General features: G+C 40.4%; 2 protein-coding genes across 5 annotated transcripts in view; one reads left to right on the top strand and one right to left on the bottom strand.

The window, feature by feature from the left end:
* NEMP2 (nuclear envelope integral membrane protein 2) overlaps nucleotides 1-26,139 on the bottom strand; it is a 214,472-nt gene that overhangs the window by 92,439 nt on the left and 95,894 nt on the right. The window lies entirely within an intron of this gene.
* Nucleotides 1-26,139, top strand: part of MFSD6 (major facilitator superfamily domain containing 6) — a 92,341-nt gene that overhangs the window by 3,368 nt on the left and 62,834 nt on the right. For 3 of the 4 annotated variants that reach the window (XM_066233133.1, XM_066233131.1, XM_066233135.1), the window contains exon 2: nucleotides 23,252-24,837. In XM_066233133.1, coding sequence (XP_066089230.1) covers nucleotides 23,303-24,837 — 1,535 coding nt within the window. In that variant the 5' untranslated portion in view covers nucleotides 23,252-23,302. Of the gene's footprint in view, nucleotides 1-1,701; nucleotides 1,839-23,251; nucleotides 24,838-26,139 lie in introns of all 4 variants that reach the window. The other variant, XM_066233132.1, reaches the window with a different exon arrangement.

Raw genomic sequence — 26,139 nt, 5'->3', positions numbered from 1 at the left:
CCTGTAAAAGATAGTTGGATAGTATAGTGGCCAAGTTTTCCCCTAACTGTTGTAGAAGTTTAGGATTTTGTGGAAATCTAACCTAGATCTAATCTACATCTCATGATAGATGCTTGAAAAGGGTGGGTGGACAAACAGTTGACCAACAACATGTGATATTAGCAGAGGTGTATTTGGAAGATCCCTTGTGCCTGCAGAGCATCCCTTTCCCGAGACTTGGCCACTAGCCAGCCAGGGGTATGCATCATTGATGGCCTTGTTAAGTAAAAGGAGAGGATAGGAAGCCTCACCATAGGGCAGGTTGGCTTTTGACACTTTAAGCTGCTGGTCATCAGGAGAATGGAAGATATTTTCAGTTATTTAGTGGCAATCAGATGGTTTGTGTTTATCACAAATTCTAAGTAAAATTTAGGATTGCATAGCAAGCAGGAGGCTGGGGCATTGCTAATGACGCTGGGGAGAAGGAGGAGAAAGAATCCTATTTCAATAAAGCTACTAGGACTATTTACAGTAACTAATTTCTAAGACACTTTGTGTCAATAGAAATAAGGTACATATACAAACATGAGGGCAAACTGAAACAAAGGTAAACTAAAGGGAAAGGTTTGCAGGGATAAGGTATTGGATCACTATCTATCATAGTTTCTGGATTATTAACAGTAATAGGCACTTTTTGAGCACTTACTGTGTTCAAGACATCTTCATAAACAATTTCTAAATCACTGTAAGATGAGTCTTTCCCCCACTTTGTGGATGATGGAAAAGGAAGCTCAGAAGGGAAGAAGGGTTAAGGAACTTACACAAACCAGTTAGTAAGAGGTGAAGTTCGATTTGACCCCATGTTTCTGGCTTCCAAAGCCCAGGAAATTTCCATATGGTGTCCCTCCCTATTTAGGACCCATTAAAGCCTCCCCTCCTACACAGATGCCATCCTTTGCTTCTTGTCTTTAAAAATTAACTTCATTCCAATATACATACATTACACATGGTAACATTTATCTATGTAAGATATTCAATATATTTAAAGTGCATAGATATTAATGCAGTGCACTGGTGTGTTTACCTATTTATTTTCACCATATTTTAGGTCAAAGGCAAGTGTGAAAACTAACACAACCAAAGATATAGTTAGTATTAGGGTGACAGGTTTCTTTGTTTTACTTGTTTTGATACTCGGTAAATCTTGATTTCACAATCTCACTGTAGGGAAAAGGAGAAGTGCAGTAATGTAAAGGTGTCTGTTAGCTGCTTCGGTGCATTGTCTTGGGAAAAATCAAGATATAGTAAGTGAACAAAGGAAACTGCAAGAGATTTATGGTATACAAATACACCTGCATAGCGGCGTGTGTGTACTCCATTGTCTCCACGCTGCCTGAAGGAAGTGGGGACAAGACGAAGAGAAGAGGGTGCTTTTCCTTTTTACCTTATAAAGTCATGTCTGGGCTTTTAAAAAATTTTGCAACAAGCACATGTTATTTTATTATATAAACTAAAAAGAAACAAAAAGAGTAGAATCAGTGTTGATTCACTGCATACAAATCCCAAAATAAGAAAGAATGTGCCTAAACTCTTTAATGTTAGAAAAGTGAAACGAGACTCGGGAGATCAAAGAACAAGGTGATCTTCCAGGAATTGCCGGTGTAGGAACAAGGGGTGAAGAGTTTTTACCTTTTCTAACAGTATCTCTATCTTGTTCTCCAGCACCGCCATTTTTCCTTCTCAATAGGAACGCTTTGATGAATACAGCAATTTGCTGGGCTGGGTGATAAGAATTTCTCCCTGGTCTTGCTAGTTACTGGTGGCTGTCCATGGAAGCATGATTATTCTCCATGTGGAAGGTAAGAGTAGGAGAAGTAAATTTCCCTGCTCTGTCATTTCATGAAATTATGGCACTTAGCTGACTTCAGGTAGTAATTATTTTTAGTCACATAATTTGAGGAGCAGGAACTTATTAAGTTAATCGCATCTGATGTGCATATAGATTTATGACATATAATCCCACAACTCTGCTCAGTTTTATGTAATAATAACAAAAATTATTGCTTAGAATCCTTAAAAGTTAACACGGTTCCTTGCTTAGAAATCCAGAGCCAAACCTATTCAGACCTTTCTTTTTCTTTTTTGTATTTTTCTGAAGCTGGAAACGGGGAGAGACAGTCAGACAGACTCCCGCATGCGCCCGACTGGGATCCACCCGGCTCGCCCACCAGGGGTGATGCTCTGCCCACCAGGGGGCGATGCTCTGCCCCTCCAGGGCGTTGCTATGCTGCGACCAGAGCCACTCTAGCGCCTGGGGCAGAGGCCAAGGAGCCATCCCCAGCGCCCGGGCCATCTTTGCTCCAATGGAGCCTTGGCTGCGGGAGGGGAAGAGAGAGACAGAGAGGAAGGAGGGGGAGGGGTGGAGAAGCAAATGGGCGCTTCTCCTTTGTGCCCTGGCCAGGAATCGAACCCTGGTCCCCCGCACGCCAGGCCGATGCTCTACCGCTGAGCCAACCGGCCAGGGCAAGACCTTTCAGAATCAAGAAAACACTCTTGTGTTTGTACATGAAGGGAGTCTGAATAAGCTTAGTTTATTTTAAATATGAGACCATCCTGAGGAAATGGGAGTTATAAAATTATTTTGCAGAAGAGACCAATTTTAGGTGTCATCCAACATTTCACTTATGGTTCTGATTATGTTTTGGGCAGAGGGAAATCTCAGGCTTTGGATTTAAGAACCTCTGTTGCTCAATAATTTCTCCTTAATCCAGAAATCGAGGACAAAATCATTCCCTAATACTAACTTCAGGTAAAATATTTTTCCTCAGAGCAAAACTAACGTGCCACATCCCAGGGCACAGCATTTGGGATTCCTGGGAGACGCAAACAGACACATTGGTTTGAATTATGTGTGTGTGTGTGTCAATGAAAACACCTTAATGTCTCCATCAGGAACATTCCATTTGAGTAAAATTCCTCAGTGGTTAATTAACATTAGCTGTCTGTGGCTATTTTGTATTTTACTAGTGTTGGGCAGATAAAATGTATTATGCTCACTTTGTTAAAGAGGCCGTTGCCCAGGTGATATTAATGTGTGTTGAGAATTGTAGCATGAGGCTTGGTTTTGGGATTAAGCCTTTCCCACCCTTTTTGATGAGGGGTGGTACAATCCAATCATGCCTCAGAGAAGTGACTTTGTATTAGAGACTTCCCTATTTTGTATATTGGATTAGAGGTTGTGAAGCTACACTATAAAATAGGGGTAGAATGGGAACTTGCCACTTGGTTCCTGAGGTTAGCATGAGAGAGCAGAGAGAATAGAGCCAGCAGCGGGAGGAGGCCACGTGGAGGAGGCCAGGAAAAGCAGCCAAGATGGCGGAGTGCTGAGTGAGATGCCAGTTTGTACAGAGTTTGTATCTGGGATAAGGAAGGAGATGGGGAACTGAGGAGAATAAGTCTGGTGAGCTAGAAACCTTTGATTCTAGGAAACTCGGATAAATCAGTAGCTTTGTGAGCACTGAATGTGACTGGGTTTTGGAGCCCAGTGTGTATTTTTACTTGCCCGCCAGGTGCAAGGTAGGATTAAAGGCTATGGCCCACCAGTTTTTGGCTCCATGGTTTCTTTACCGACTGTCCGAATCCAATGCGAACCTGCAAGGGCCGGGCTGCTGTGATGGTGACCCTGGCCCTGGCTCCTGGCTTTACAACTAGCATTTTGGAGGGTGAGAAGGACCTGTATCAGCCTGATTTGTTGTCCTAGTTATCTAGTACTTAGCCCTATTTTTGGATTCCAGTAACATTTGCTTTGTAGCTGTTTTTTGTTTTTTTGGCTGTTCATATTTAGAAGACAGTTATTTACTATTTTGTAAAATGGCATTGTCTAAATTAAGTTAGTTGGCCAGGCAGCTTTTGGAAACTATAAGAGTCACTTGCTTAGTTTTTTTATTTATTTATTCATTTTAGAGAGGAGAGGGAGAGACAGAGAGAGAGAGAGGAGAGACATAGAGAAGGGGGGAGGAGCTGGAAGCATCAACTCCCATATGTGCCTTGACCAGGCAAGCCCAGGGTTTTGAACTGGCAACCTCAGCATTTCTAGGTCGACGCTTATATCCACTGCGCCACCACAGGTCAGGCCAAGAGTCACTTGCTAGGACAATGATTTAATTGTGTCGAGCCCAAAACAGAAAATAAAACAAAACTAAAACAAATAAAACTAATGTGAAACACCTAAACCTTGAGCCTCTATATTAATATATGTCTGCTGTAGATGTTGCAACTTTGGTTGTTAGTGTGTGGATTTAAATAGCACACAAGCACACACATAGCCACCTCAGTGCCCGAAGGAAGTTCCCCCAGTGTTGTATTTTAAGTATCCTCCTCCCTCTGCGAATGTGGCTGAGCTATGGACGTGCTGATGGTTGTGTTGAAGGAATGTTAATATTTGGAATGCGAACGAGAGCTCTGTTCTACCTCACAACCTGGTGTGCAGCTGCATTTTAGGGTGTGGAGGTGAGGGTGAAAGACGGTGGGCAGATGGGAGGAAATCCAGGCTCTTAGAAAAACCATACTCCAGAGGTGTGACATGGGATCGAATCAAGGATGGCTGAGACACTGTTTGTGACATCTTTCTGGCATGCATTTGAGAAGGGGAGACAAATTCAGGGAACATTCTGCAAGTCGAAAACAGGGGAGTCCATTTTTGAATGACTGTGAGCAAATGTTTTGATCTGAGACCGAGAGTGGGACTAAGGCGGGGAGAGGGAAACAAAGACATCATGAGTCAGCAGTGGCCAGAGGTGGCTTTGGTGTGGATTTACCGATTATAAAAGGAGAACTAGAAAGAGGAACTGGTATTGTTTCAACAAGCCTGATTTGTGGGTTAACTGTGCCAAGGGAAAGTGAGCGAGGAGGCTGGGCCTGCAGCTAGTTCCCTGTGTGTTATGTACAGAGGCCTCAGGGCACAGCCGGGTGCAGTGGAGAGCAGAGGCATGGTCAGCAGACTCCAGGACACCCAGAGGAACTCTGAGCACCAGCACCGGGCAGGAGTATGTCCCTATGAGCTCTGTGGAGAATTTACCTCTCATAACCGCTCTGGGAACTTATAGGGACTAGGTTAAGGTGGAACACCCTTGGGCCCAAATAAGGCCTCTCTCAACAGAACAAAGTCCAGAGCCCCCACATTAAATACATAAAGCAGAGCCATACAAAATGACATGCACACTCTCTCTGATGAAGAAATGCACAGGTCTTATCCAGCACAGTCGAGCTCTGTGGCTATCATAGGGTGTGTTCTTAATTCTATTTCAAAATAATTCCTGTGGCATTAGTTTCTAATGTACAAATGGAACCCAAACTCACCTTTTGAGGGAGTTTGAATAAAAGACTCTATTGTTAAATTTCAAAAGGGTAAAAATGACACATTTTAACTTTCTTTCATATATAATGAGGTTCCCTGTATTTGGATGGTGGATCTTTTTCAAGAATGTCTCAAAGCCCTTGTAACCGGTTCTTTCCGTTGTTTCTATTGGTATGCAGGATAAGCGACTTCAATTTAGCAACTCCCTATGGCCTTTCAGGGACTTCAGGATCCAGGGTGCCCTGATCTTCGCTCAGATGCTTTGTATTTCAAACAATGATTATTTTATACAAGCAAACCTCGGAGATAGTGTGGGTTTGGTTCTAGACCTCCCTGGTAAAGCATCACAATAAAGCAAGTCTCAATTTTTTGCTAGCGGAGCATCTTGCCTTCACTTTGTAAAATAAAGGGTGGGGGGGAGAGACAATATCTGTGAAGTATATAATAAGTCACACAATACAATGAGGTATGCCTGTATGAACTTTAAAAGTGATAAATGTTCATTGAAAAAAAATCCAGTAAAGTATAAGAAAAAAATTACAGTAATTCTTAATTTTACTTCTTGGAGATATCCCCTAGTAACATTTTGGTATTAATTTATTAAAGACTTGTATAAAATATATTCAGTATGAAGTACATAGATTTACAAATATTAACTCTTACAATACCTAGAAGATTGTGTCCTGCTTTTTTCCTCCACTTAATGTTATATATAGAGCATGAGCATTTCCCCATATTCCCTTAATTTTTAAAATTCTCTTATGTTCTATTAAGTTCTGTTTTTCTATCCCAAGTGTATAAGGCTCTGTCTTCCTCTCATATGGATACAACGTAATTTAACTGCTGCTATTACTGATTGCTTACTGTGTTTCAGTTTTGATTGTTATAAAAACTACTAAAGTAGCCCTGGCCAGTTGGCTCAGCGGTAGAGCGTCAGCCTGGCGTGTGGGGAACCCGGGTTCGATTCCTGGCCAGGGCACATAGGAGAAGCGCCCATTTGCTTCTCCACTCCCCTTCCTCCTTCCTCTCTGTCTCTCTCTTCCCCTCCCGCAGCCAAGGCTCCATTGGAGCAAAGATGGCCCGAGCGCTGGGGATGGCTCCTTGGCCTCTGCCCCAGGCGCTAGAGTGGCTCTGGTCGCGGCAGAGCAACGCCCCAGAGGGTCAGAGCATCGCCCCCTGGTGGGCATGCCGGGTGGATCCCGGTCAGGCGCATGCGGGAGTCTGTCTGATTGTCTCTCCCTGTTTCCAGCTTCAGAAAAATACAACAAACAAACAAACAAAAAACTACTGAAGTAAACATCCTTACAATTAAATCTTTGCTTTCTAAAAAAGTTATACTTCTGTTCTCAGTTAATGGGCATTCCTGTCAATCTTCATCCTCACCAGCACTGAAGATTTTCATTTTCAAAAGTATTGTTATGACATTTATATTAAATCTTGATGCTAGGGGCCCTGGCCGGTTGGCTCAGTGGTAGAGCGTCGGCCTGGCATGCGGGAGTCCTGGGTTCGATTCCCGCCCAGGGCACACAGGAGAAGCGCCCATCTGCTTCTCCAACCCTCCCCCTCTCCTTCCAGGCTCTTCTCCTTCTCTCTCTTCCCTTCCCGCAGCCAAGGCTCCATTGGAGCAAAGTTGGCCCGGGTGCTGACGATGCCTCTATGGCCTCTGCCTCAGGTGCTAGAATGGCTCTGGTTGCGACAGAGCAATGCCCCAGATGGGCAGAGCATCGCCCCCTGGTGGGCATGCCGGGTGGATCCCGGTTGGGCGCATGCTAAGTCTCAATTTATTAGAGTCCTAACAGCACATGAACTAAATAATTTTAGATTATTTATACTGGAATGTATTTAGTATATAAATTATTGTTTTAAACTATAGTGTAATTAGGGCATATAAGTAAAAATAATTGGTGATAAGTCTACAGAAAAATGTATTTTAAACATTGAGGTCTATATTTTGATGTAAATTATAAACTCATAAAAGATGTGTCTGAGAAAGAAGCTCCTTTACTAAAATATATTCTATATAAATTGCTTCTAAAATATAACAAGCAATATTTATTGAGGAAACTTTCTGTGAAAGCTTTGTCCCTTGCGGGGGCTGACCAGGTTTCAGCCTCCTCTGTTTCTCTTCTCTTCTCAGCAGGTACCTATTCTGTTACCTAGAAGAATTTTGAAGACACCATTTCAAAATTGATAGATTTCCCAGGCTCCCTTATGAAAATAGTTGCACTTGCAGGGTCCCGATCTGAGAAAATGCATAAAGGTAGAAAGCTAGTAAGAATTGTATTAACATTTATTAGGGAAGTAAGTGTATGGTGGTAGCATCGACATATAAGGTCTACCGGAAAGTTCTGTCCGTTTTTGGAATAAAACAAAATATAAATTTGTCTTGCCGTCAATAAACTTTATTAAATAATATGATTGCCATTATTATTAATGATTTCTTGCCAGCATGAGGGCAATTTGTATATCCCATTTTTTAAAAATGTTTTATCTTTTGATGCGAAAAGTTGAACCAGTGCTTGTTTGATATCTTCTTCATTTTTGAATTTTTTGCCCTTCAAAAAGTTTTGTAAGGACAAAAACAAGTGATAGTCAGAGGGTGCTAAGTCCAGGGAATATGGTGGATGTGACAGAGATGCTTCTGTAGCATTTCTTCCTTGTTGAAATTTGTAAAAATTACAGTGGCGTAAATGAACTTTATCAGTAGCCATGGGTACACTATCACTTCACATATAAGACTAACATGAATCAGCTTTGTTTTAGTTAATTTGCTATGTCAGTATGTATACATTAAGTGATAAAAATAGAGAGGCACACATGCGCCAAATAAACATGTGCTTACGTGTCGAAATTTGTTGTGATAGAAACGGACAGAACTTTCCGGTAGACCTTATACATTGAACACGAGTAGGATGCATATGTATGACACATATATAATGTTTTAGAGGACTCCCACAGGTGCAGCCCTGGCCCTGGAGGAAGCGAGTGGCTGGTGATCCAGGCCCACTGCCCTGGCTCTTGGCTGGAGGGGAGTGAGTAGGGAAGCTCTGGTTAGGCCTGCTTTAGGAGACATATCACTGGCACCCAGATTGAAAAGTAGAAAGAATTTCCTTTTAAAAGTTATACTCTCTGTAACCCTTAGTCTCCTTTAGCACTCTTCATTCAGTAGTCTGGGTACTACAACTATTTGTAATATTCTTTCAATCAGGAAGCGGTTTCTAAGCTTCCGCAACTGAAGTACAATGACTATTGGAAGCTCAGCCTGTTTATTAGTTTGATTACCCTGAACAATTTCATTGTCCTGTCTTGGCTATTGATCTTTGTTCAGAGAGAGAGATGACTATGCATTGATTCTGCTTTTAAATTCTTACATTGTTTTCCTTCTTGATGAATAAATGCGGAGCATCACCAGCAGCATATTCAATCAATTTCTCTTCCTATTTGTAACATTGATTGGATTTTTTTGTTGTTGGAGAAACTCTCAAGATATCATTCTTTTTTATAAAACATGTTTTCATGCTGTAATATGAACTGTTACTTGTTCCTCACACTGAGCTTGTTTTAAGACAGGAAATCGATTTGAGAGTTAGAAGGAAGTAAGGTTCTGGGGCCTGCTTCAAGTTTATACCATAAGCTAGTGGCACAATATTTAATCAAAAGCCTCAAACTAATAAATAGGAATCTACTTCCATGATGGTTGATGAGGTCTAAGGATCTAACTTACAAAATTTTTTATTAACATTTAATTTCAGAAAGTGAAAGTGAAAATCACTTGGCTTATATTACTAAAGCCATATTTAGGGTTAAAGGTTATTCCTCCCTCTCCTTTTAAGAGATTAAAATAATTTGTTCCTTATATCCTCTTAGCTCCTTTTATTCACATTAATTATATTGCACGTAAAATTAAAATATTCCTACTGGGGACTATATTTCAAATGAATAGTTATCTCTTGCCTAAAGATACTTAATTATCATTCCAGCCCATAAGCCAACAATGTGTTCTCTAGTGAGCCAATGCTCCTCACCCCCTATTAGGCTGTGGACTTGGAAAGGGGTATGGATATAAATTCATGAGCATTGATGGGTAAAATTCTAGCCTACTTCTGGGGAGGTGCCAGAGAATTCCAGAAACTTCATTGGGAAGAATGCTTTAGAATATTTGCAAAATAAGGCCCAAGGTTTTAATGCAATATTCTAAGACCACAACCACCAACAACAAATGCTCATATGTTAGCAAACTTTTGAGTTAGAAAAATACTTTTTAATACATTATTTCTTTTAAGCCCTGGAACCCCTCTGTGAGTTAGTTGACCTGGATTTGTGTTTCTATCCCCATTTTACCAAAAAGAGACTCATAAAGAGGCACTGATTTGTAAAAGCCAGGAGAGCAACAGAAACTTCTCTACTTCTTAAAGTTAATGTCTGGTTACATTTAACTTTAGTAAAACCATATATATATATATATATATATATATATATATATATATATATGGAGTCATCAGGTGCTTGTCAAAAATAACCAATATTTATTGAGATCTGAGAAGAGTAAAGAGCAATATCCTAAGAAATAGATTATCCCCTGAAGCAGTTTATACTCTGGTTGGACAGACAGAAAGTATCTATAAAAAGAACAATAAAATTACCCATAAATTCTATAGCAGTTCAGGTGTGTGAGCCATCTCCAGAAGTAGAGGAAGGTGTCAGGAAAATATTGCAAGTTTAGTCTATTACTAGGTGTTATAAAAGATTGCATTAGGTATAATTAGTAACTAACTGTCTAAAGTTTCTATCACTGGATATTAGTATTTACAGTTAGTGTTAAGAATAGGATGCTAAAAGGTCAAATGTTAGGAAATCCTTCATAGGGGATACAGTAGCAAAACCCTGCCAATCTGTTTCCACATTGAGGTTATAATGATTTTTGTAAAATACGAATGTGCTTTCCTGTTCAGTTCTCTACAGTGGCTCCTCATCAGGCTAAACATAAATAATTCCTCCAAGTTCTCATTATATAGCAGGCACTGTGCTCAGTAAGAGGTCAACATGCATTGTGCTCTGTCATCCTCACATCTACCCTAAAGTAAAAGTGTTACTATGTTCCTTGTTTTGTAGCTGAGGACACTGACTTAGAGAAATGACTAGCTTTCCCAAGGCCCCAGAGCTGGGAAGAAGTGACAGAGCTAGGATTCCAGTCTCACCTGTACTTCGTAACCCCTTAGTGATGTGTGTGTAGAAGGCCCTTCTTGATCAGCCCCACGCCTGTTCCTCCTCCTGTGGGTGACTCTTACTCCTCCTTTAAGACTCCCTTCAGGCCCCAGAGACTCCTGTGTCACCTGTTCCTGCTCCTGTTTGAACATTTAGCACAGTAGGTAGTGGTTCTGTTTACTGCCTGTCTCTTTCTCCCACCATTGGACCTGATAGCATCTTCACCATTTAAATTATTGATCACCAAGAATGCATCCATCTAGTGGTTGGTGCTAACTTTATATTTGTTGGAGTAAAAGATAAAAAAAAGAATGTCGTAATCTTCAATAAAACTCTCTAGTGTAGTATTTTATCTTCTTTCCTATCATCTCTCAGCTTGGTGTTTAAGGCCTTCTGTGTTCTGTTGCTGTCCCCTAGCCTCATAGGCCCTTTGCCCCAGGATTCACTTTTTAAGGATCGCCTCTGTCTTTTTGTTCCCCTATTTGGGAATAGTTTTCCCATCATCTTTGCCTAAGGCAGATCTTACACATCTTTCAAGGATCCAGTTAAAGTCCCTCATACTTTTGACAACTCCTGGCTGAAGTTTGGGCTCTCTGCTCTGACCTCCATAAGCACCCCGTTGTCTGTAATATTTTTTGTTAATTATTCAGTGCTTTATGGCTTCTCTACTGTTAATCTTCTGACTTGCCATTTAAATCTTGCATTTTGGACTCATCTTGTGAACTCTAAAGCAGGCCTCTTTGAGGCCCAAGACGAAGCCAGAGTTTTTGGCATCCCTGACCCGTAGCTGCTCAATGCCTGGATAGGCAGCTCTGCTAAGAGCATAATTACTGCTCACAAACATTAGGGGGTATTTTGTAGCTTCATATTCATTTTGAAATATCCCCTAATGTTTGTGAGCTGTGTGTGTGTATATATATATTCAGGTTTGAGGGTCTTCTTCAAGTTTCAGTACTCATATATTTGTGGACAACTCCATATATCATATGTTTGAACAATTTTAATTTAAATACTTAATAAAGCTATCAATTTTAACAATAACAATTTCATCTTTTTTTTTTTTTTATCAATTATAGCTGCTGTTTGAATGACTGAGTTTAGGCATTGGTAAAATGTCTATCCAGGCTTTAAGAATCTGTGTTATATATTCACAGTAATGGTGGTGATTAATGTCATTAGTGAGTGCTAGATGAGAAAACTTTCCTGTTTTTGTAAAAAAATAAAAGCACTCCTTATCCAACTAGGATTAACTGCAAACCTATAATAGAGATTGCCCAGAGAAGTTCATACGGTTCTGTGTATAATTTGAAATGTCATTTTCTCTTTTTTAAAAGTTTCTTTTAAAAAAATCTTTAAGACTCAAGGTTAAAACAAAATATTAGCTTAATGGCTTCATGTTCGTGGAGTATTTAATAAACAGAATCTCCCCTTGATTTGTAAACACATGAAGTCCTTAATTCAGCATGGGCAGGTTTTTACTGCTCTTTATATTTGTCCTATCATTCCTTATGGCAAATGGAATGTACAAACATTTCAGTCAGCCAGACATGCCCTACTTTGGGACATGTTTTAATTTTATTAAAATACAGGGATGTTCTTTTGGGTTCATTTGTTTCTTTTGGCCCCGATCCTCTGATTACGTAGATGCCATACTCACACTTGAGTGTGTTTCTATGCTTACAATGAGATTATTTCAGTTCCTTTGTCGTCAAACTCTAAATATGACCTGGAAAATATTAAGTCTAAACATTAATATCCTGAATTGAAACTAAAAGGTGTGTTTGTATTTTTAGATTTGAAATTTATATAAAAGTTACTGAATGTGACATTCATATAAAAGGTACTGAATGTTATATTACAGAAACATTTCCTTAACTACTCTGCATTTGTTGACTACTTAACATGTAGGCTCACGTAATAAGAGAAACCTTGCATAACCTTATGATAATCAAAAATTATTTCAAGAAGATGGGGAGAAAGAATGGTTTGGGAGAAAGTTACTCATCAAGGTTCAAGTCAACATCATAATGTAAGCTATTTTGCAGCTTTGAATTAGCCCTTGGGCCTTCATCATCATTTGACAATTCAGGGACTTACGCCCTTTTAAGACTTTGTGTCCTTCTGTGACCTACTTGATAAAGTCTCTGTTGATTTATGGGGGATAATTAATTATAGGCCACCTGATTTAGAATTCATGCAGTTAGTATTCATTCTGTCCAATTCTGAAAACTATTTTTAATCTGTGATAGAAAGAAGATTCCTAGTGGCACCTTTTAATTATTTGATTTTACAAAGACAGAATGTAACTCTATATTTCCTTTTTTTTAGTTGATTTAAAAAAAAATCAGAGGTATACAAGTACAAAGATTTTTTTTTAAATGAAAAAGTTTACCAGCTTGTTTAAAACAAAAAAGCAGATTCTATTCCTTTCCTCCTTATTTCTCCACCCAGAGGCAACTACTTTTTCTGCTATTTAAAGTTATTTTAATATTCACCTGTGTGCTCTATTTTTTAAAAAATTTTGTTTAGAAAATTAAATTTAACAGGGTGACATTGATCAATATGAGTACATAGATTTCAGGTAAACATTTCTATAACATTTGAACTGTTGATTATGTTGTATACTGTTGGGCAGATAAAATATATTATGCTCACTTTGTTAAAGATGACATTGCCCACGTGAGGCCATCGCCCAAGTGATATTAATGTGTGTTGAGAATCTTTGTAACCTGGGGCTTGGTTTTGGGATTAAGCCTTTCCCACCCTTTTTGATGTAGGGCGGTACAATCCAATCATGCCTCAGAGAAGTGAGTTTGTATTAGAGACTTCCCTACTTTGTATATTGGATTAGAGGTTGTGAAGCTACAATATAAAATGGGGGCAGAACAGAGTTTGGACGCTTGGTTCCTGAGGTTAGCATGAGAGAGCAGAGAGAGTAGAGCCAGCAGCGGGAGGAGGCCACGTGGAGGAGGCCAGGAAAAGCAGCCAAGATGGCGGAGTGCTGAGTGAGATGCCAGTTTGTGTAGAGTTTGTATCTGGGATAAGGAAGGAGATGGGGAACTGAGGAGAATAAGTCTGGTGAGCTAGAAACCTTTGATTCTAGGAAACTCGGATAAATCAGTAGCTTTGTGAGCACTGAATGTGATTGGGTTTTGGAGCCCAGTGTATGTTTTTACTTGCCTGCCAGGTGCAAGCTAGGATTAAAGATGAAGGCCCATCAGTTCTTGGCTCCGTTGTTTCTTTACCGACTGTCCGAATCCAATGCGAACCTGCAAGGGCCGGGCTGCTGTGATGGTGGCCCTGGCCGTGGATACTGGCTTTACATATACCCATCACCCAAAGTCAAATCATTTTCTGTCACCTTATATCTGTCCCTCTTTACACCCTTCTCCCACCCCCAACCCCCATCCCTCTCCTGGTAACCACTTTACTTTTATCTATGTCATGAGTCTCAGTCTTCTGTCCCACCTATGTTTGAAATCATACAGTTCTTAGCTTTTTCTGATTTACTTATTTCATTCACTTTAATTTTCTCAAGTCCATCCATGTTGTTATAAATGTCACTATGTCATTATTTCTTATGGCTGAGTAGTATTCCGTTGTATATATGTACCACATCTTCTTTATCTAATCCTCTATTGAGGGACACTTTGGTTGTTTTCATATTGGCCACTTTGAATAATTCTGGGATGAACATGGGGGTGCATGTGTCTTTACATATCAATGCTTTTGAGTTTGGGGGTATATACCCAGTAGAGGGATTGCTGGGTCATATGGTAGTTCTATTCTTACTTTTTTGAGGAACGACCATACTTTCTTCCATAATGATTGTAATAATTTGCATTCCCACCAGCAGTGAATGAGGGTTCCTTTTTCTCCACAGCCTCTCCAACACTTGTTATTATCTCTCTTGTTGATAATAGCCAATCTAACAGGTGTGAGGTGGTCTCTCATTGTAGTTTTGATTTGCATTTCTTGAATAGCTAGTGAAGATGAGCATCTTTTCATATACCTGTTGGCCATTTGTATGTCCTCTTGGGAGAAGTGTCTGTTCAGGTCCTCTCCCCATTTTTAAATTAGATGTTTGCTTATTTGTTGCTGAGCTTTGTGAGTTCTTTGAATATTTTGGATATTAACCCCTTATTGGAGCTGTTGTTTGCAAATATCATCTCCCATTTAGTTGCCTGCCTATTTGTTTTGTTGTCAATTTCTTTTGCTGTGCAGAAGCTTTTTAGTTTGATATACACTGTAGTCCCATTCATTTATTTTTGCCTTTACTTCCTTTGCCTTGGCAGTCTGGGTGCTCCTCCCCATGTACCCACAGATTTGGGGGCCAGATGCAGAGCACCTCTGTTCTTCAGGTGAGAGAGTAGCTCTGGAGAGCTAGCTGTGAGGTTTGTCTCTGCCACTCTCCATACTGCAAGGTGAGGGAGGTGGGATCTGGGGGCCACACTTTAGTTTTCTCTGTCTCTACCAAGTGTGGGCTACAGGGAGACTGGGGAACACTGGCCATGGCTCTGTGCTCTGGCCGCTTTGATTCAGTATCTCCTCCTCTGACCTCTGTCTCACTGCTCCTCCTGGCAGAAGGAGACCCAGTCACTCCAGGTTTCCCTCTCCATACCCCTCAGACAAAATCCAAACAGCCTGAGCTTCCCTCTTCCCTATAGTCTGGCAGAGAAAAAAATTCCAGGTTTGTTTCCTCCCTAGAGCCCACCATGAGTGCGTTTTATCTCTTGCCCCTCTTTTCACCCTGTCCCACCTTAAGTCCACTTGGTGCACAGATCTTTCAGGCTTGCCTCTGAGCCCTGATGGAGTTCCTTTGCTGTGTTATAGTTGTTCAATTTGTTGAAATTTCAAGGGCAGCCTGACCAGGAAGTGGCACAGTGGATAGAGCATCAGACTGGGATGCAGAGGACCCAGGTTCAAGACCCCGAGGTTGCCAGCTTGAGTGCAGGCTCATCTGGTGTGAGCAAGGCTCACCAGCTTGAGCCCAAGATCACTGGCTTGAGTAAGGAGTCACTCAGTCTACTGTAGCCCCCCAGTCAAGGTACAGATGAGAAAGTAATCAGTGAACAACTAAGGTGCTGCAACAAAGAATTGATGTTTCTCATCTCTCTCCCTTCCTGTCTGTCTGTCTCTATCTGTCCCTCTCTCTGTCTCTGTCACAAAAAAACAAAACAAAACAAAACAAAAAAACCCGCAAATATCAAGGGTAGAGGTTAGGACTATCTCTCATGCTGTCATTACTCTGACATCATCCCCAATTTATTTTTAAAATATTTATTTTTCAGTTAAAATTGACATACAACATTATATCAGTTTCAGGTGTACACCCCTGACACCCCAGTGATTAGATATTATATGACTTACTAAGTGATCATCCCAATAAATCTCATACCCATCTCACACTACACATAGTTATTGGAATATTCTTTATGTTTCCTATGCTGTATCTTACATCCCTATGACTATTCTGTTACTAGCAAATTGTACTTCTTAGTCCGAGCCCCCCTTCCATCTGGCAACCATCAAAATGGTTTGTATATCTGTGAGTCTGTTTCTGTTTTGCTTGTTTATTTTGTTTTTTAGATTCAATTGTTGATAGATATGTATTTATTACCATGCTATTGTTCATATTTTTAATCTTTTTCCCCTTCTTTCATAAAAAGGACCCTTTAACATTTCATGTAATACTGGTTTGGTGATGAACTCCTTCAGCTTTTTCTTGTCTGAGATGCTCTTTATCTGTCCTTTGATTCTAAATGACACCTCTGCTGGGCAGAGTAATCTTGGTTGTAGGTCCTTGCTTTTCATCACTTTGAATATTTCTTGCCAATCCCTTCTGGCTTGCAAAGTTTCTGTTGAGAAATCAGCTGGAAGTCTCATGGGAGCTCCCTTGTAGGTAACTAACTGTTCCTGTCTTGCTGCTTTTAAGATTTTCTCCTTGTCTTTAACCTTTTGCGTCTTAATTATGATGTGTCTTGGTTTTGGACCTCTTTGGGTTCATCTTGTTTGGGACTCTGTGCTTCCTGGACTTGTACGTCTATTTCCTTCACCATGTTAGGAAAGTTTTCCATCATTTTTTAAAATAGCTTTTCAATCTGTTGCTCTCTCATTTCTCCTTCCAGCATCTTTATGAGGAGTATATTGGTGCTCTTGAAGTTGTCCCAGAGGCTCCTTACACTATTCTCATTTTTTTTAATTCTTTTTTTCATTTTGCTATTCTGATTGTTTTTTGCTTCCTTCTATTCCAAATTGCTTATTTGATTCTCAGCTTCATCTGTTCTACTGTTGATTCATCATTTCAGTTAGCATATCTTTCATTTCTGACTGTTCTTTTTTGCTTGTTTGTTTCTAGCAAGAGAGACAGAAAGAGAGACAGAGAGAGGGACAGATAGGGACAGACAGGAAGGAGAGAGATAAGAAGCATCAATTCTTTGTTGCGGCATCTTAGTTGTTCATTGATTGCTTTCTCATATGTGCCTTGACCTGGGGGGCTACAGCTGAGTCAGTGACCCCTTGCTCAAACCAGCAACCTTGCCATGGTGGAGGATCAGCTGTGCAGGGTCCCAGCCCATGGAGCAGGACTTATTTCAGCTATCTGGTGCATGCTGAATCTGAGCCTTGAGTGTGCCACTGGGGAGGTGGTTGGGTGGGGCTCTGACATGGTCTGAAGCTGTCCACTGGGTACGCTGGCTCTGGGGCCTCCTAGGAGGTACAGGCCCAGGTCAGCCACCACTTGTGTTCTGCCTGGGACACTCAGCATGAGTTACAAAGTGCGCTACAGATGACTGCTCCTTGTGCTGGGCTTTGAGGTGCCAAGCACGAACCAAGGTTGGCTGCCACTAATGCCAGGTCTGGAGCCACTTAGCAAGAGCTGTGGGGCACACTGAAGCCAGATTCTGCCTTTTTCAGAGATTTTAGAAAAGTTTGAAGCATGAGCCAAGATAGGATCTTAGTTTGGAAAGGTCACTGGAAACAGCTTGGGTGGGCCCAAAATGTGGGTAGGGGAGGGTCTCGGGGAATCACCGGGGCAGCTGAACAGTGATAGCCAGGTTCATGAAGACCCAGGTATGGGGCCCACCTGCCAGCAGTGTGGGTCAGGGGCTCAGGAAAGGAACAATGGCCTCTGTCAGCACTTCTGTCTAGAAAAGCTGTCCTTCCAGCTGCCACGCTGATGCCAGGCACTTTAGTTTCTCCACATGTATCACTGGTGCCTTTCAAGCCGCTGCCCCAGTGCTGCAACTCAGAGGTAGTGAGTTGAGTAAGGTTGTGCGTGGGCCTTTTAAGAAGAACTGTCCAGGCCTCCAGCAGCCCTCCGTCTCACTCTGCCACAGTCCCCACTGGGTTTTACAGCCAGAAGTTATGGGGACTTCGCCTTCCAGCACTGGCACCCTGGCCTGAGGGGCCTGGTGTGGGGCTGGGACCCCTTGCTCCTCAGGGGGGCCTCTGCAGCTGAGACACCTCCTCCAGTTATTATCTGCCACTGTGGGTGTGGTACCACCCCTCCTACCAGTCTCAATGTGGCCTCTTCTTTAAATCCTTAGTTGCAGGACCCCAGTTCAGGTAGATTTCAGTGGATTCTGAATGATGATTCTTCTGTAGTTTAATTGTAATTCTGATGTTGTTGTTGGAGGATGCAAATACTACCTTTACCTACATCACCATCTCTACTGAAAGCTCAAGTCTTCATTTTTAAATGTAGGCATTATCTACTGTCTTCCCTCTCTGGAAGATAGGAAATTTACTCTCTTTCCTGCCCCAGCTCTTTATGCTCATCCAACCATCTCATTTCCCTACCTTTCCAGTGTGACTGTGTGGCAATTTTAGTTAGTTCAGTACTCATTATTTACATTAATATGACTATGTAATCACAGTTGAGATGTATAGTAAACTGTGATTACTTTTCTTTTCCTGTGCAACTTTTTGTTTTCTTGTAGTGTTTTATTTACTTAACTTTCTCTGTACTTATCACGAATTCATCCCCAGACGCTTTACCAATTGTCTAATTTTCCCTTTAGGACATTGAGATGTATTGGTATTCTGTCACTGTCATTTTGCTGACAAAGTCTTGGAGTCTTCAGACCTGTCCCAGGTAGAATGGTTGCCTTTTGTGTCTGGGGTGCAGTTGTCATCTTGGGATCCCCAGTCACCATCATGCCCATGGTCCCTTTGCCTCTCTCCCATGTTAGGTCTTTTATTTCCTATGTACCATCTTGTACTCTCTCTTGATTTATACTTTTATTTGGTGGAGCACATGTACCCCTGAGAAAAGGGTACATGAGAGGTACATTTTTTGAGAAACTTTCCATGTAAAATGGCTTTATTTCATCATTAGCTTGAATGATTATTTAGGTGGGTATAGCTTCCAATGTTATTGTTGAGAAATCTGAAGCCATTCTGGCTCCTGGTCCGTAGCCATATTCTTAGAAAGTTTGTGAGGTCATCTACCTGTCCCAGTGTTCTGAAATTTTGACGACGTGCTTTGGCTCTGGCCAGCTTTATCCATTGTATTAGGTGCCCAGTGGGTCATTTCAGGCAGACAACTCATACCTTTCAGTTGTGCAAAATTTTCTTGAGTTAAAAGAAAATTCCTTCTCTTAATTTTCTTTTGGTGTTCCTATATTTTAGATACTTAACTTTCTGGATGATCCTGTATTTGTCTTATCTTTTCTCTCCCTTTCATCTGTTCTTTTTTTCTTCATATTCCAAGTTCTTCTTTAAAAATTTTTTTTTCTTCTTTTCCTAGTGAGAGGAGGGGAGATAGAGAGACAGACTCCTACAAGCGCCTGACTGGGATCCACCCAGAAACCCCATCTGGGGCCAATGTTCTGCCCATCTGGGGCCATGCTCACAGCCCAGCTATTTTTTGGTGCTTGAGGCAGAGGCTCCATGGAGCCATCCTCAGGGTTGATGCGCTCAACCAATTGAGCCATGGCTGCAGGGGAGGGGGCGGGAGGGAGGAAGGGGGCATGGAAGGGGTGGAGAAATAGATGGTTGATTCTCCTGTGTGCCATGGCCGGGAATCGAACCCAGGACATCCACATACTGGGCCCATACTTTACCACTCAGCCAACTGGCCAGGGCCCATATTTCGAGTTCTTAAGTTCATTTTTTTTGTTGAAGGATAATATAGTTCAGTGACTTTTTACAAAGTAAACATGTCATATAATAAAAACCAGATCCAAAAACATATCAGCACTCCAGAACCTTTCCTAGTCACTACCTCTCTCAGGGGTAACCACTATTCTGACTTTTAAAAATCAATCTTTTTATTTTCAGATAATTGCAGGTTCACATGTAATTATAAGAAATAACACAGAGGTAGTCCATGTTTTTTATTTTATTTTATTCTTTTTAGAGAGGAGGGGTGGAGAGAGAGAGAGAGAGAGAGAGAGAGAGAGAAGGGGGAGGAGCTGGAAGCATCAACTCCCATATGTGCCTTGACCAGGCAAGCCAGGATTCTGAACCGGCAACCTCAGTGTTTCCAGGTTGATGCTTTATCCACTACGCCACCACAGGTCAGGCCTAGTGATATATTTTTAATTTGCATTGTCTTAATGGTTAATGAGGATGAACATATTTCATGCGTTTATTTGTATCTGTGCTATGTAGCTTCTTTGGTAAAATGTTTCTGCATGTCTTTTGTCTATTTTCTAATTGGATTTTTTTGTTGTTGAGTTTTGAGAATTCTTTATATATTGTAGATAATAATCCTTTGTTGAATATGTGGCTTTTAAATATTTTCTCCCAATCTGTAGCTCCATCCTCTTAGTAGGGTCTTCTGCAGAGCAAAAGTTTTAAATTCTGATGAAATCAGTTTTCCTTTTATGAATCATGCTCTTTGTGTTAGGTGTAAGAACTTTTTTTTTTACTTTTTTTTTAAAATTAAATTTAATGCAGTGACATTGATAAATCAGGGTACATATGTTGAGAGAAACATCTTCAGATTATTTTGACTTTTGATTATTCTGTATACCCCTCACCCAAAGTCAAATTGTCTTCCTTCACCTTCTATCTGGTTTTCTTTGTGCCCCTCCCCTCCCCCACCCCCTCTCTCCTTCCTCGCCCCATCCCCCCACTCCCCCCACCCCCCACCCCTGTTACCATCACATTCTTGTCCATGTCTCTGAGTCTCATTTTTATGTCCCATCTATGTATGGATTCATATACTTCTTAGTTTTTTCTGATTTACTTATTTCACTCTGTATAATGTTATCAAGGTCCATCCATGTTATTGTAAATGATCCGATGTCATCATTTCTTATGGCTGAGTAGTATTCCATAGTATATATGTACCAAAGCTTTTTAATCCACTCATCCTCTGACGGACACTTGGGCTGTTTCCAGATCTTCGCTATTGTGAACAATGCTGCCACAAACATGGGGGTGCATTTCTCCTTTTGGAGCAGTTCTATGGTATTCCTGGGGTATATTCCTAAAAGTGGGATAGCTGGGTCAAAAGGCAGTTCGATTTTCAATTTTTTTGAGGAATCTCCATAATGTTTTCCATGTTTGCACCAGTCTGCATTCCCACCAGCAGTGCAGGAGGGTTCCCTTTTCTCCACATCCTCGCCAGCACTTATTCTGTGTTGTTTTGTTGATGAGTGCCATTCTGAACTTTTTGCCTAGCACTAGATCCTGGAGATTTTCTCTTAGGGTTTTTTCTCCCCCTAAAAGTCTTATAGTTTTACATTTTACATTTAGATCCATGATCTATTTAGAATTAATATTTGTAAGTTATGAGACTTAGGCTGATGTTTATTCTTTGCATATTGATGTCTAATTGCTTCAGCACCATTTATTGAAAAGGTTTTATCTTTGCTTCATTAAATTGTATTTGCATCTTTGTCAAAAATCAGTTGGGAATATTTGTGTGGATTTATTCCTGGGCTCTGCATTCATCTGTGTGTTCTATGTGTTTATCCTTCTGCCAATATTGATCTCTGTTTAGCTATATAATAAATCTTCTTTTTCAAAATTTTTAACTGTCCTAGTTCTCTTCCCTTTTCATATGAATTTTAGAATAATCTATACATATACAAAAAATCTTGCTGAGATCTTAATGTGTTAAACCTGTATACAAATTTGAGAATTGAAATATTTACTGTGTTGATTATTCCAATTCATGAACATGCTATGTCTCTCCATTTATTTAGATTTTTACGTTTATAAGTCCTGTATGTTTTATTAATATATAACTAATTCTTTTAGCAATTGTAAGCGGTATTATATTTATATTTAAACTTTTGATGTCCATGTGTTCATTGCTAGTATATAGGAACACAATTGATTTTTTTGTATGTTTATCTTGTATCCTATGAACTTATTGAACTTACTCATTTCTTGGGGTTTCCTACATAAACAATCATTTCAAATAAAGATAGTTTCTCTTCCTTTTGGATCTGCATGACTTTTGTTTGCTTTTCTCTCTCTCCTTATAGTACTGCCTAGAATGGCCAGCACTCTGTTGCATAAGTGGTATGAGGAGACAGTCTTGTCTTGTTCCCTACAGAGGAAAAAAGCATTCAGTGCATTCAATCTTTTACCATTAATGTTATTTGCAGATTTTTGTAGGTGATCTTTATCAAGGTGAGGTTCCCCTTCCTGTTTTTCTGAGACTTTTCATGAATGAGTGTTTAATTTTGTCACATGCCTTTTCTCCATTGGTTGATAGGATCATATTTTGTTTTCTATTTAGCATCTTGATATAGTGGGTTACATTGATGGATTTTCATATATCGCACCTTAGAATAGGTCCAACTTGGTTGTAGTGTACATTTTTTTTCCATATTACTAAATTTTCTTTTCTAATACTTTACTAGAGATTTTTGAATCTATCTAAAGGATATTGTTCTGTAGTTTCCCAGATGTAGGACTGTCTTTTTTTCTATATATAGGATTGTGGGCTGATGGTCTTCATTTTCATTCAGCCCTTAAAAAATATTGTTCCCCTTCCTTCTGGTGTCCCCAGTTTCTGTAAGGAATTGTGATTGTTGGAATTGATTTTCCCCTGTTGGTAAATTGTGATTCCTGTTTCACTGTTCTCAAGATTTCTTCTTTTTCTTTGCTTTTCATTTTCCTAAACTGCAATCCATAAAAGCACATCTGGAGAAAAGTATATAATATAAGCTACATGAAGGCTAGTTTCTTACCAGGATTTACTAGGATGTCCTTGTCATGGCTATAGTGACTAAGTCCTGTTGCAAATGTGCAACTGGCTCCCTGTTTCTCATTGCATCTGTGATTGTAGCTAAGAGCTCCTTCCTATTTTTCTCTAGAAACTGAACTACTTTAGCTGCCTTTATTTTCTAAAAATTCTAGATTTCATAGTCCAGTGATTGTTTGAACAGTAAAACCAAAAAGCTGTAAATACTATTTATTTTCATTTCCCTATATTTGGTTTAGACATAATCCCTATCATTTGAACATTGTCCATGGGAATCAATGAAAAGACTGAGAATGAACCTGAGCTATAAACCTGCCATTGGAAGATATAATTAGTCAGTCAGTGGCCAGAAAGAATATTTGATTTTTTTGAAAGGTTTTTTTTAAAAACAGTACTGCATGGCTGTAAGTGATAAATGGTGAGAATTCACTCACAATTATATTTTACCTGTCATTTGAAACTCCTGTTTCCTCAGAGGTGAAACTTTATGTTAAATGTTATCAATTTCATTACTAAGCCATCTTTTACATTTCACTTTACAGATCAACAATAAAAATTTTGAAGGTCATACTTCCTGATGGTGGTGACAAGCCATGGCGACAGATGATAAAGTTGCCATCTTAACTGATGATGAGGAGGAACAGAAGAGAAAATATGTGCTTGCTGATCCTTTCAATGGCATTTCCAGGGAACCAGAACCACCTTCAAATGAAACCCCCTCCTCCACAGAAACAGCTGCTATTCCCGAGGAGGAGATAGACTGGATAGAGAAACATTGTGTTAAAATAAATAATGATCTTCTCATTTCCAAGGTCTTTTATTTTTTCTTTTACTCTGCATATGGCTCTCTCTACCCACTTTTGCCTGTATATTATAAACAGCTGGGAATGTCACCAAGCCAGAGTGGACTGTTAGTAGGTATTCGATACTTCATTGAATTCTGCAGTGCCCCCTTTTGGGGTGTAGTTGCAGATCGTTTTAAAAAAGGCAAAATTGTCCTCCTCTTTTCTCTTTTGTGTTGGGTTGTATTCAACCTGGGCATTGGATTTGTCAAACCTGCTACCTTGAGATGTGTACCAAAGATTCCCCCAACAGCTCGCCCCACCAATTCAAGTCACCTGCTAACCATCCTGCCAACGAATTTTTCCACTGTCTCTTCCATTACCACATCACCAAGAATACGTGAGAAAAGAAACCTGCTTCTTTCCGATGGGCCCAATACCACGAAACCGTTAATCTTGTCAACAGTTCCAGACAAGATCATCGCACCCACTCTGCAGCCTCAGACAGATGGAGTCACAGACCACATTATGGACGTGACCTTGAACCCAAGCACAGGAACCCCTGCCCCCCCAGGAAATGTAACCAGGGAGACAACCACTACTGTTGTCACTACTACCAAATCTTTACCTTCTGATCAAGTCATTCCTGTTTATGATCAACAAGAAGTAGAAGCTATATTCCTGGTGATCTTGGTAGTTGTCATAATAGGAGAGTTTTTCAGTGCCTCATCTGTCACCATTGTGGATACGGTAACACTCCAGTATCTGGGGAAACACAGAGACCGCTATGGATTGCAGCGCATGTGGGGCTCTCTGGGCTGGGGCTTGGCAATGCTGTCCGTGGGCATCGGGATTGACTACACCCACATAGAAGTGCTCATTGATGGAAAGGGGTGTAAGGCCCCCGAGTACCGGAACTACCAGATAGTCTTCATCGTCTTCGGAGTTCTCATGACCATGGCCTTGATTGTTGCTACTCAGTTCCGGTTCCGCTACAATCACTTCAAAAATAATGAAAATAAAGGAAAAGAGGTGGAAATCCCTCAGGTGGAGAGAAACAGCTCCACAGGGTCCTCCGAGGAGACACCAACCACAAGTCACTCTCAGGCCTTCAACTTTTGGGACTTAATCAGACTGCTTTGCAGTGTGCAGTATGGCTCGGTGTTGTTTGTGGCTTGGTTTATGGGTTTTGGATATGGCTTCGTGTTCACCTTTCTCTACTGGCATTTGGAAGATCTGAATGGAACTACAACCCTCTTTGGAGTGTGTTCAGTCCTGAGTCATGTGTCTGAGCTGACTGCTTATTTTTTTAGTCATAAGCTTATTGAATTGATTGGCCACATCAGGTAAGAACCTTACTATGTCTCCCTATGGTAATGAACCTTATCTTTTCAGTGTTATAGCTCCGTTGATCACATTAATGGATATTATAATTTGTACTGGGGTGGGAATGAGGCTTTCTATTGCTTTTCTCTTTACAAAAGAAACAAAAGGAAATAATGAACCTAATTGGATTATCTGAAACAAATTATGCTGCTTCCTCTCTGTATGCTAAGAGACTCTTGCAGCAAATATTTTAAGGCATAGGAGCACCAGTTTGATGAACTGTATTTTTCCATGGACCTTGGAGGGTCCACCCATCTCTGGCATTTATGAAGGAGGGCTAATGTGGATAAAGAGGATTGTTTTTCAACCTTCAGTTATTCTCAGTCACTTGCTGAGAATATATGGTGTACAAAGATGTCTATTGTATTTAATAAGGCTGTGATGTGACCCACCATAATCCCTAATTCATTAAATTACTTGAAGGATAATTCTTACATCATTTTTTCCTGATTACATGAGTTTGTACTTTTATCTGCCATGAGGACACAAGACATTTAAAAATCTCCCTTCTGCCTAAAATTTTCCATGTAATCTTTTTAGCCAAAAAATCTAAATGCCTAGTGTTTCTTCTACGTCTTGTTTCTAACCATTAATGTTTGTCTGAAATTGATTGAACAGTATTGTGTTCTTTATAAGTCCTTTGCTTTGTCATCTGCATGTCTGTTCCTAAAATTGGAAGTTGCTATAACAAAGCAACTCTGTGAGCAACTGTGTGTGTTTGTGTGTATATGGTAGTCTTTTTTTTTTTTTTTTTCTTGTAGAGACAGAGACAGAGAGAGGGACAGATAGGGACAGACAGGAAGGGAGAGAGATGAGAAGCATCAATTCTTTGTTGCGGCACCTTAGTTGTTCATTGATTGCTTTCTTATATGTGCCTTGACTGGTGAGGGGGAGGGTACAGCAGACTGAGTGACCTCTTGCTCAAGCCAGTGACGTAGGGCTCAAGCTGGTTGAACCTTGCTCAAACCAGATGAGCCCGAGCTCAAGCTGGAGACGTCAGGATTCTGAACCGAGGCCCTCTGCATTCCCAGTCTGATGCTCTATCCACTGCGCCACCACCTGGTCAGGCTGTATATGCTAGTCTTTACATCTGCTGTTTCTAAGAGAAATTAGGAGAAACAGACACTAACTGAAGAAAATATTTGCTAATTTAAAGTTCCAACCTGGAATCATTCTTTCCCTCAAACAACTGTAATAGTTTTTCTTGTTTTGTTTTGGGAGGCAGTGCCCTGTTCCTTCTCTTTCTCAAATCTTTGACCCCT

Source organism: Saccopteryx bilineata, chromosome 5 (assembly GCF_036850765.1).
Source record: "Saccopteryx bilineata isolate mSacBil1 chromosome 5, mSacBil1_pri_phased_curated, whole genome shotgun sequence".
Lineage (NCBI taxonomy): Eukaryota > Metazoa > Chordata > Mammalia > Chiroptera > Emballonuridae > Saccopteryx > Saccopteryx bilineata.
This window is presented reverse-complemented; position numbering and strand designations above follow the sequence as displayed.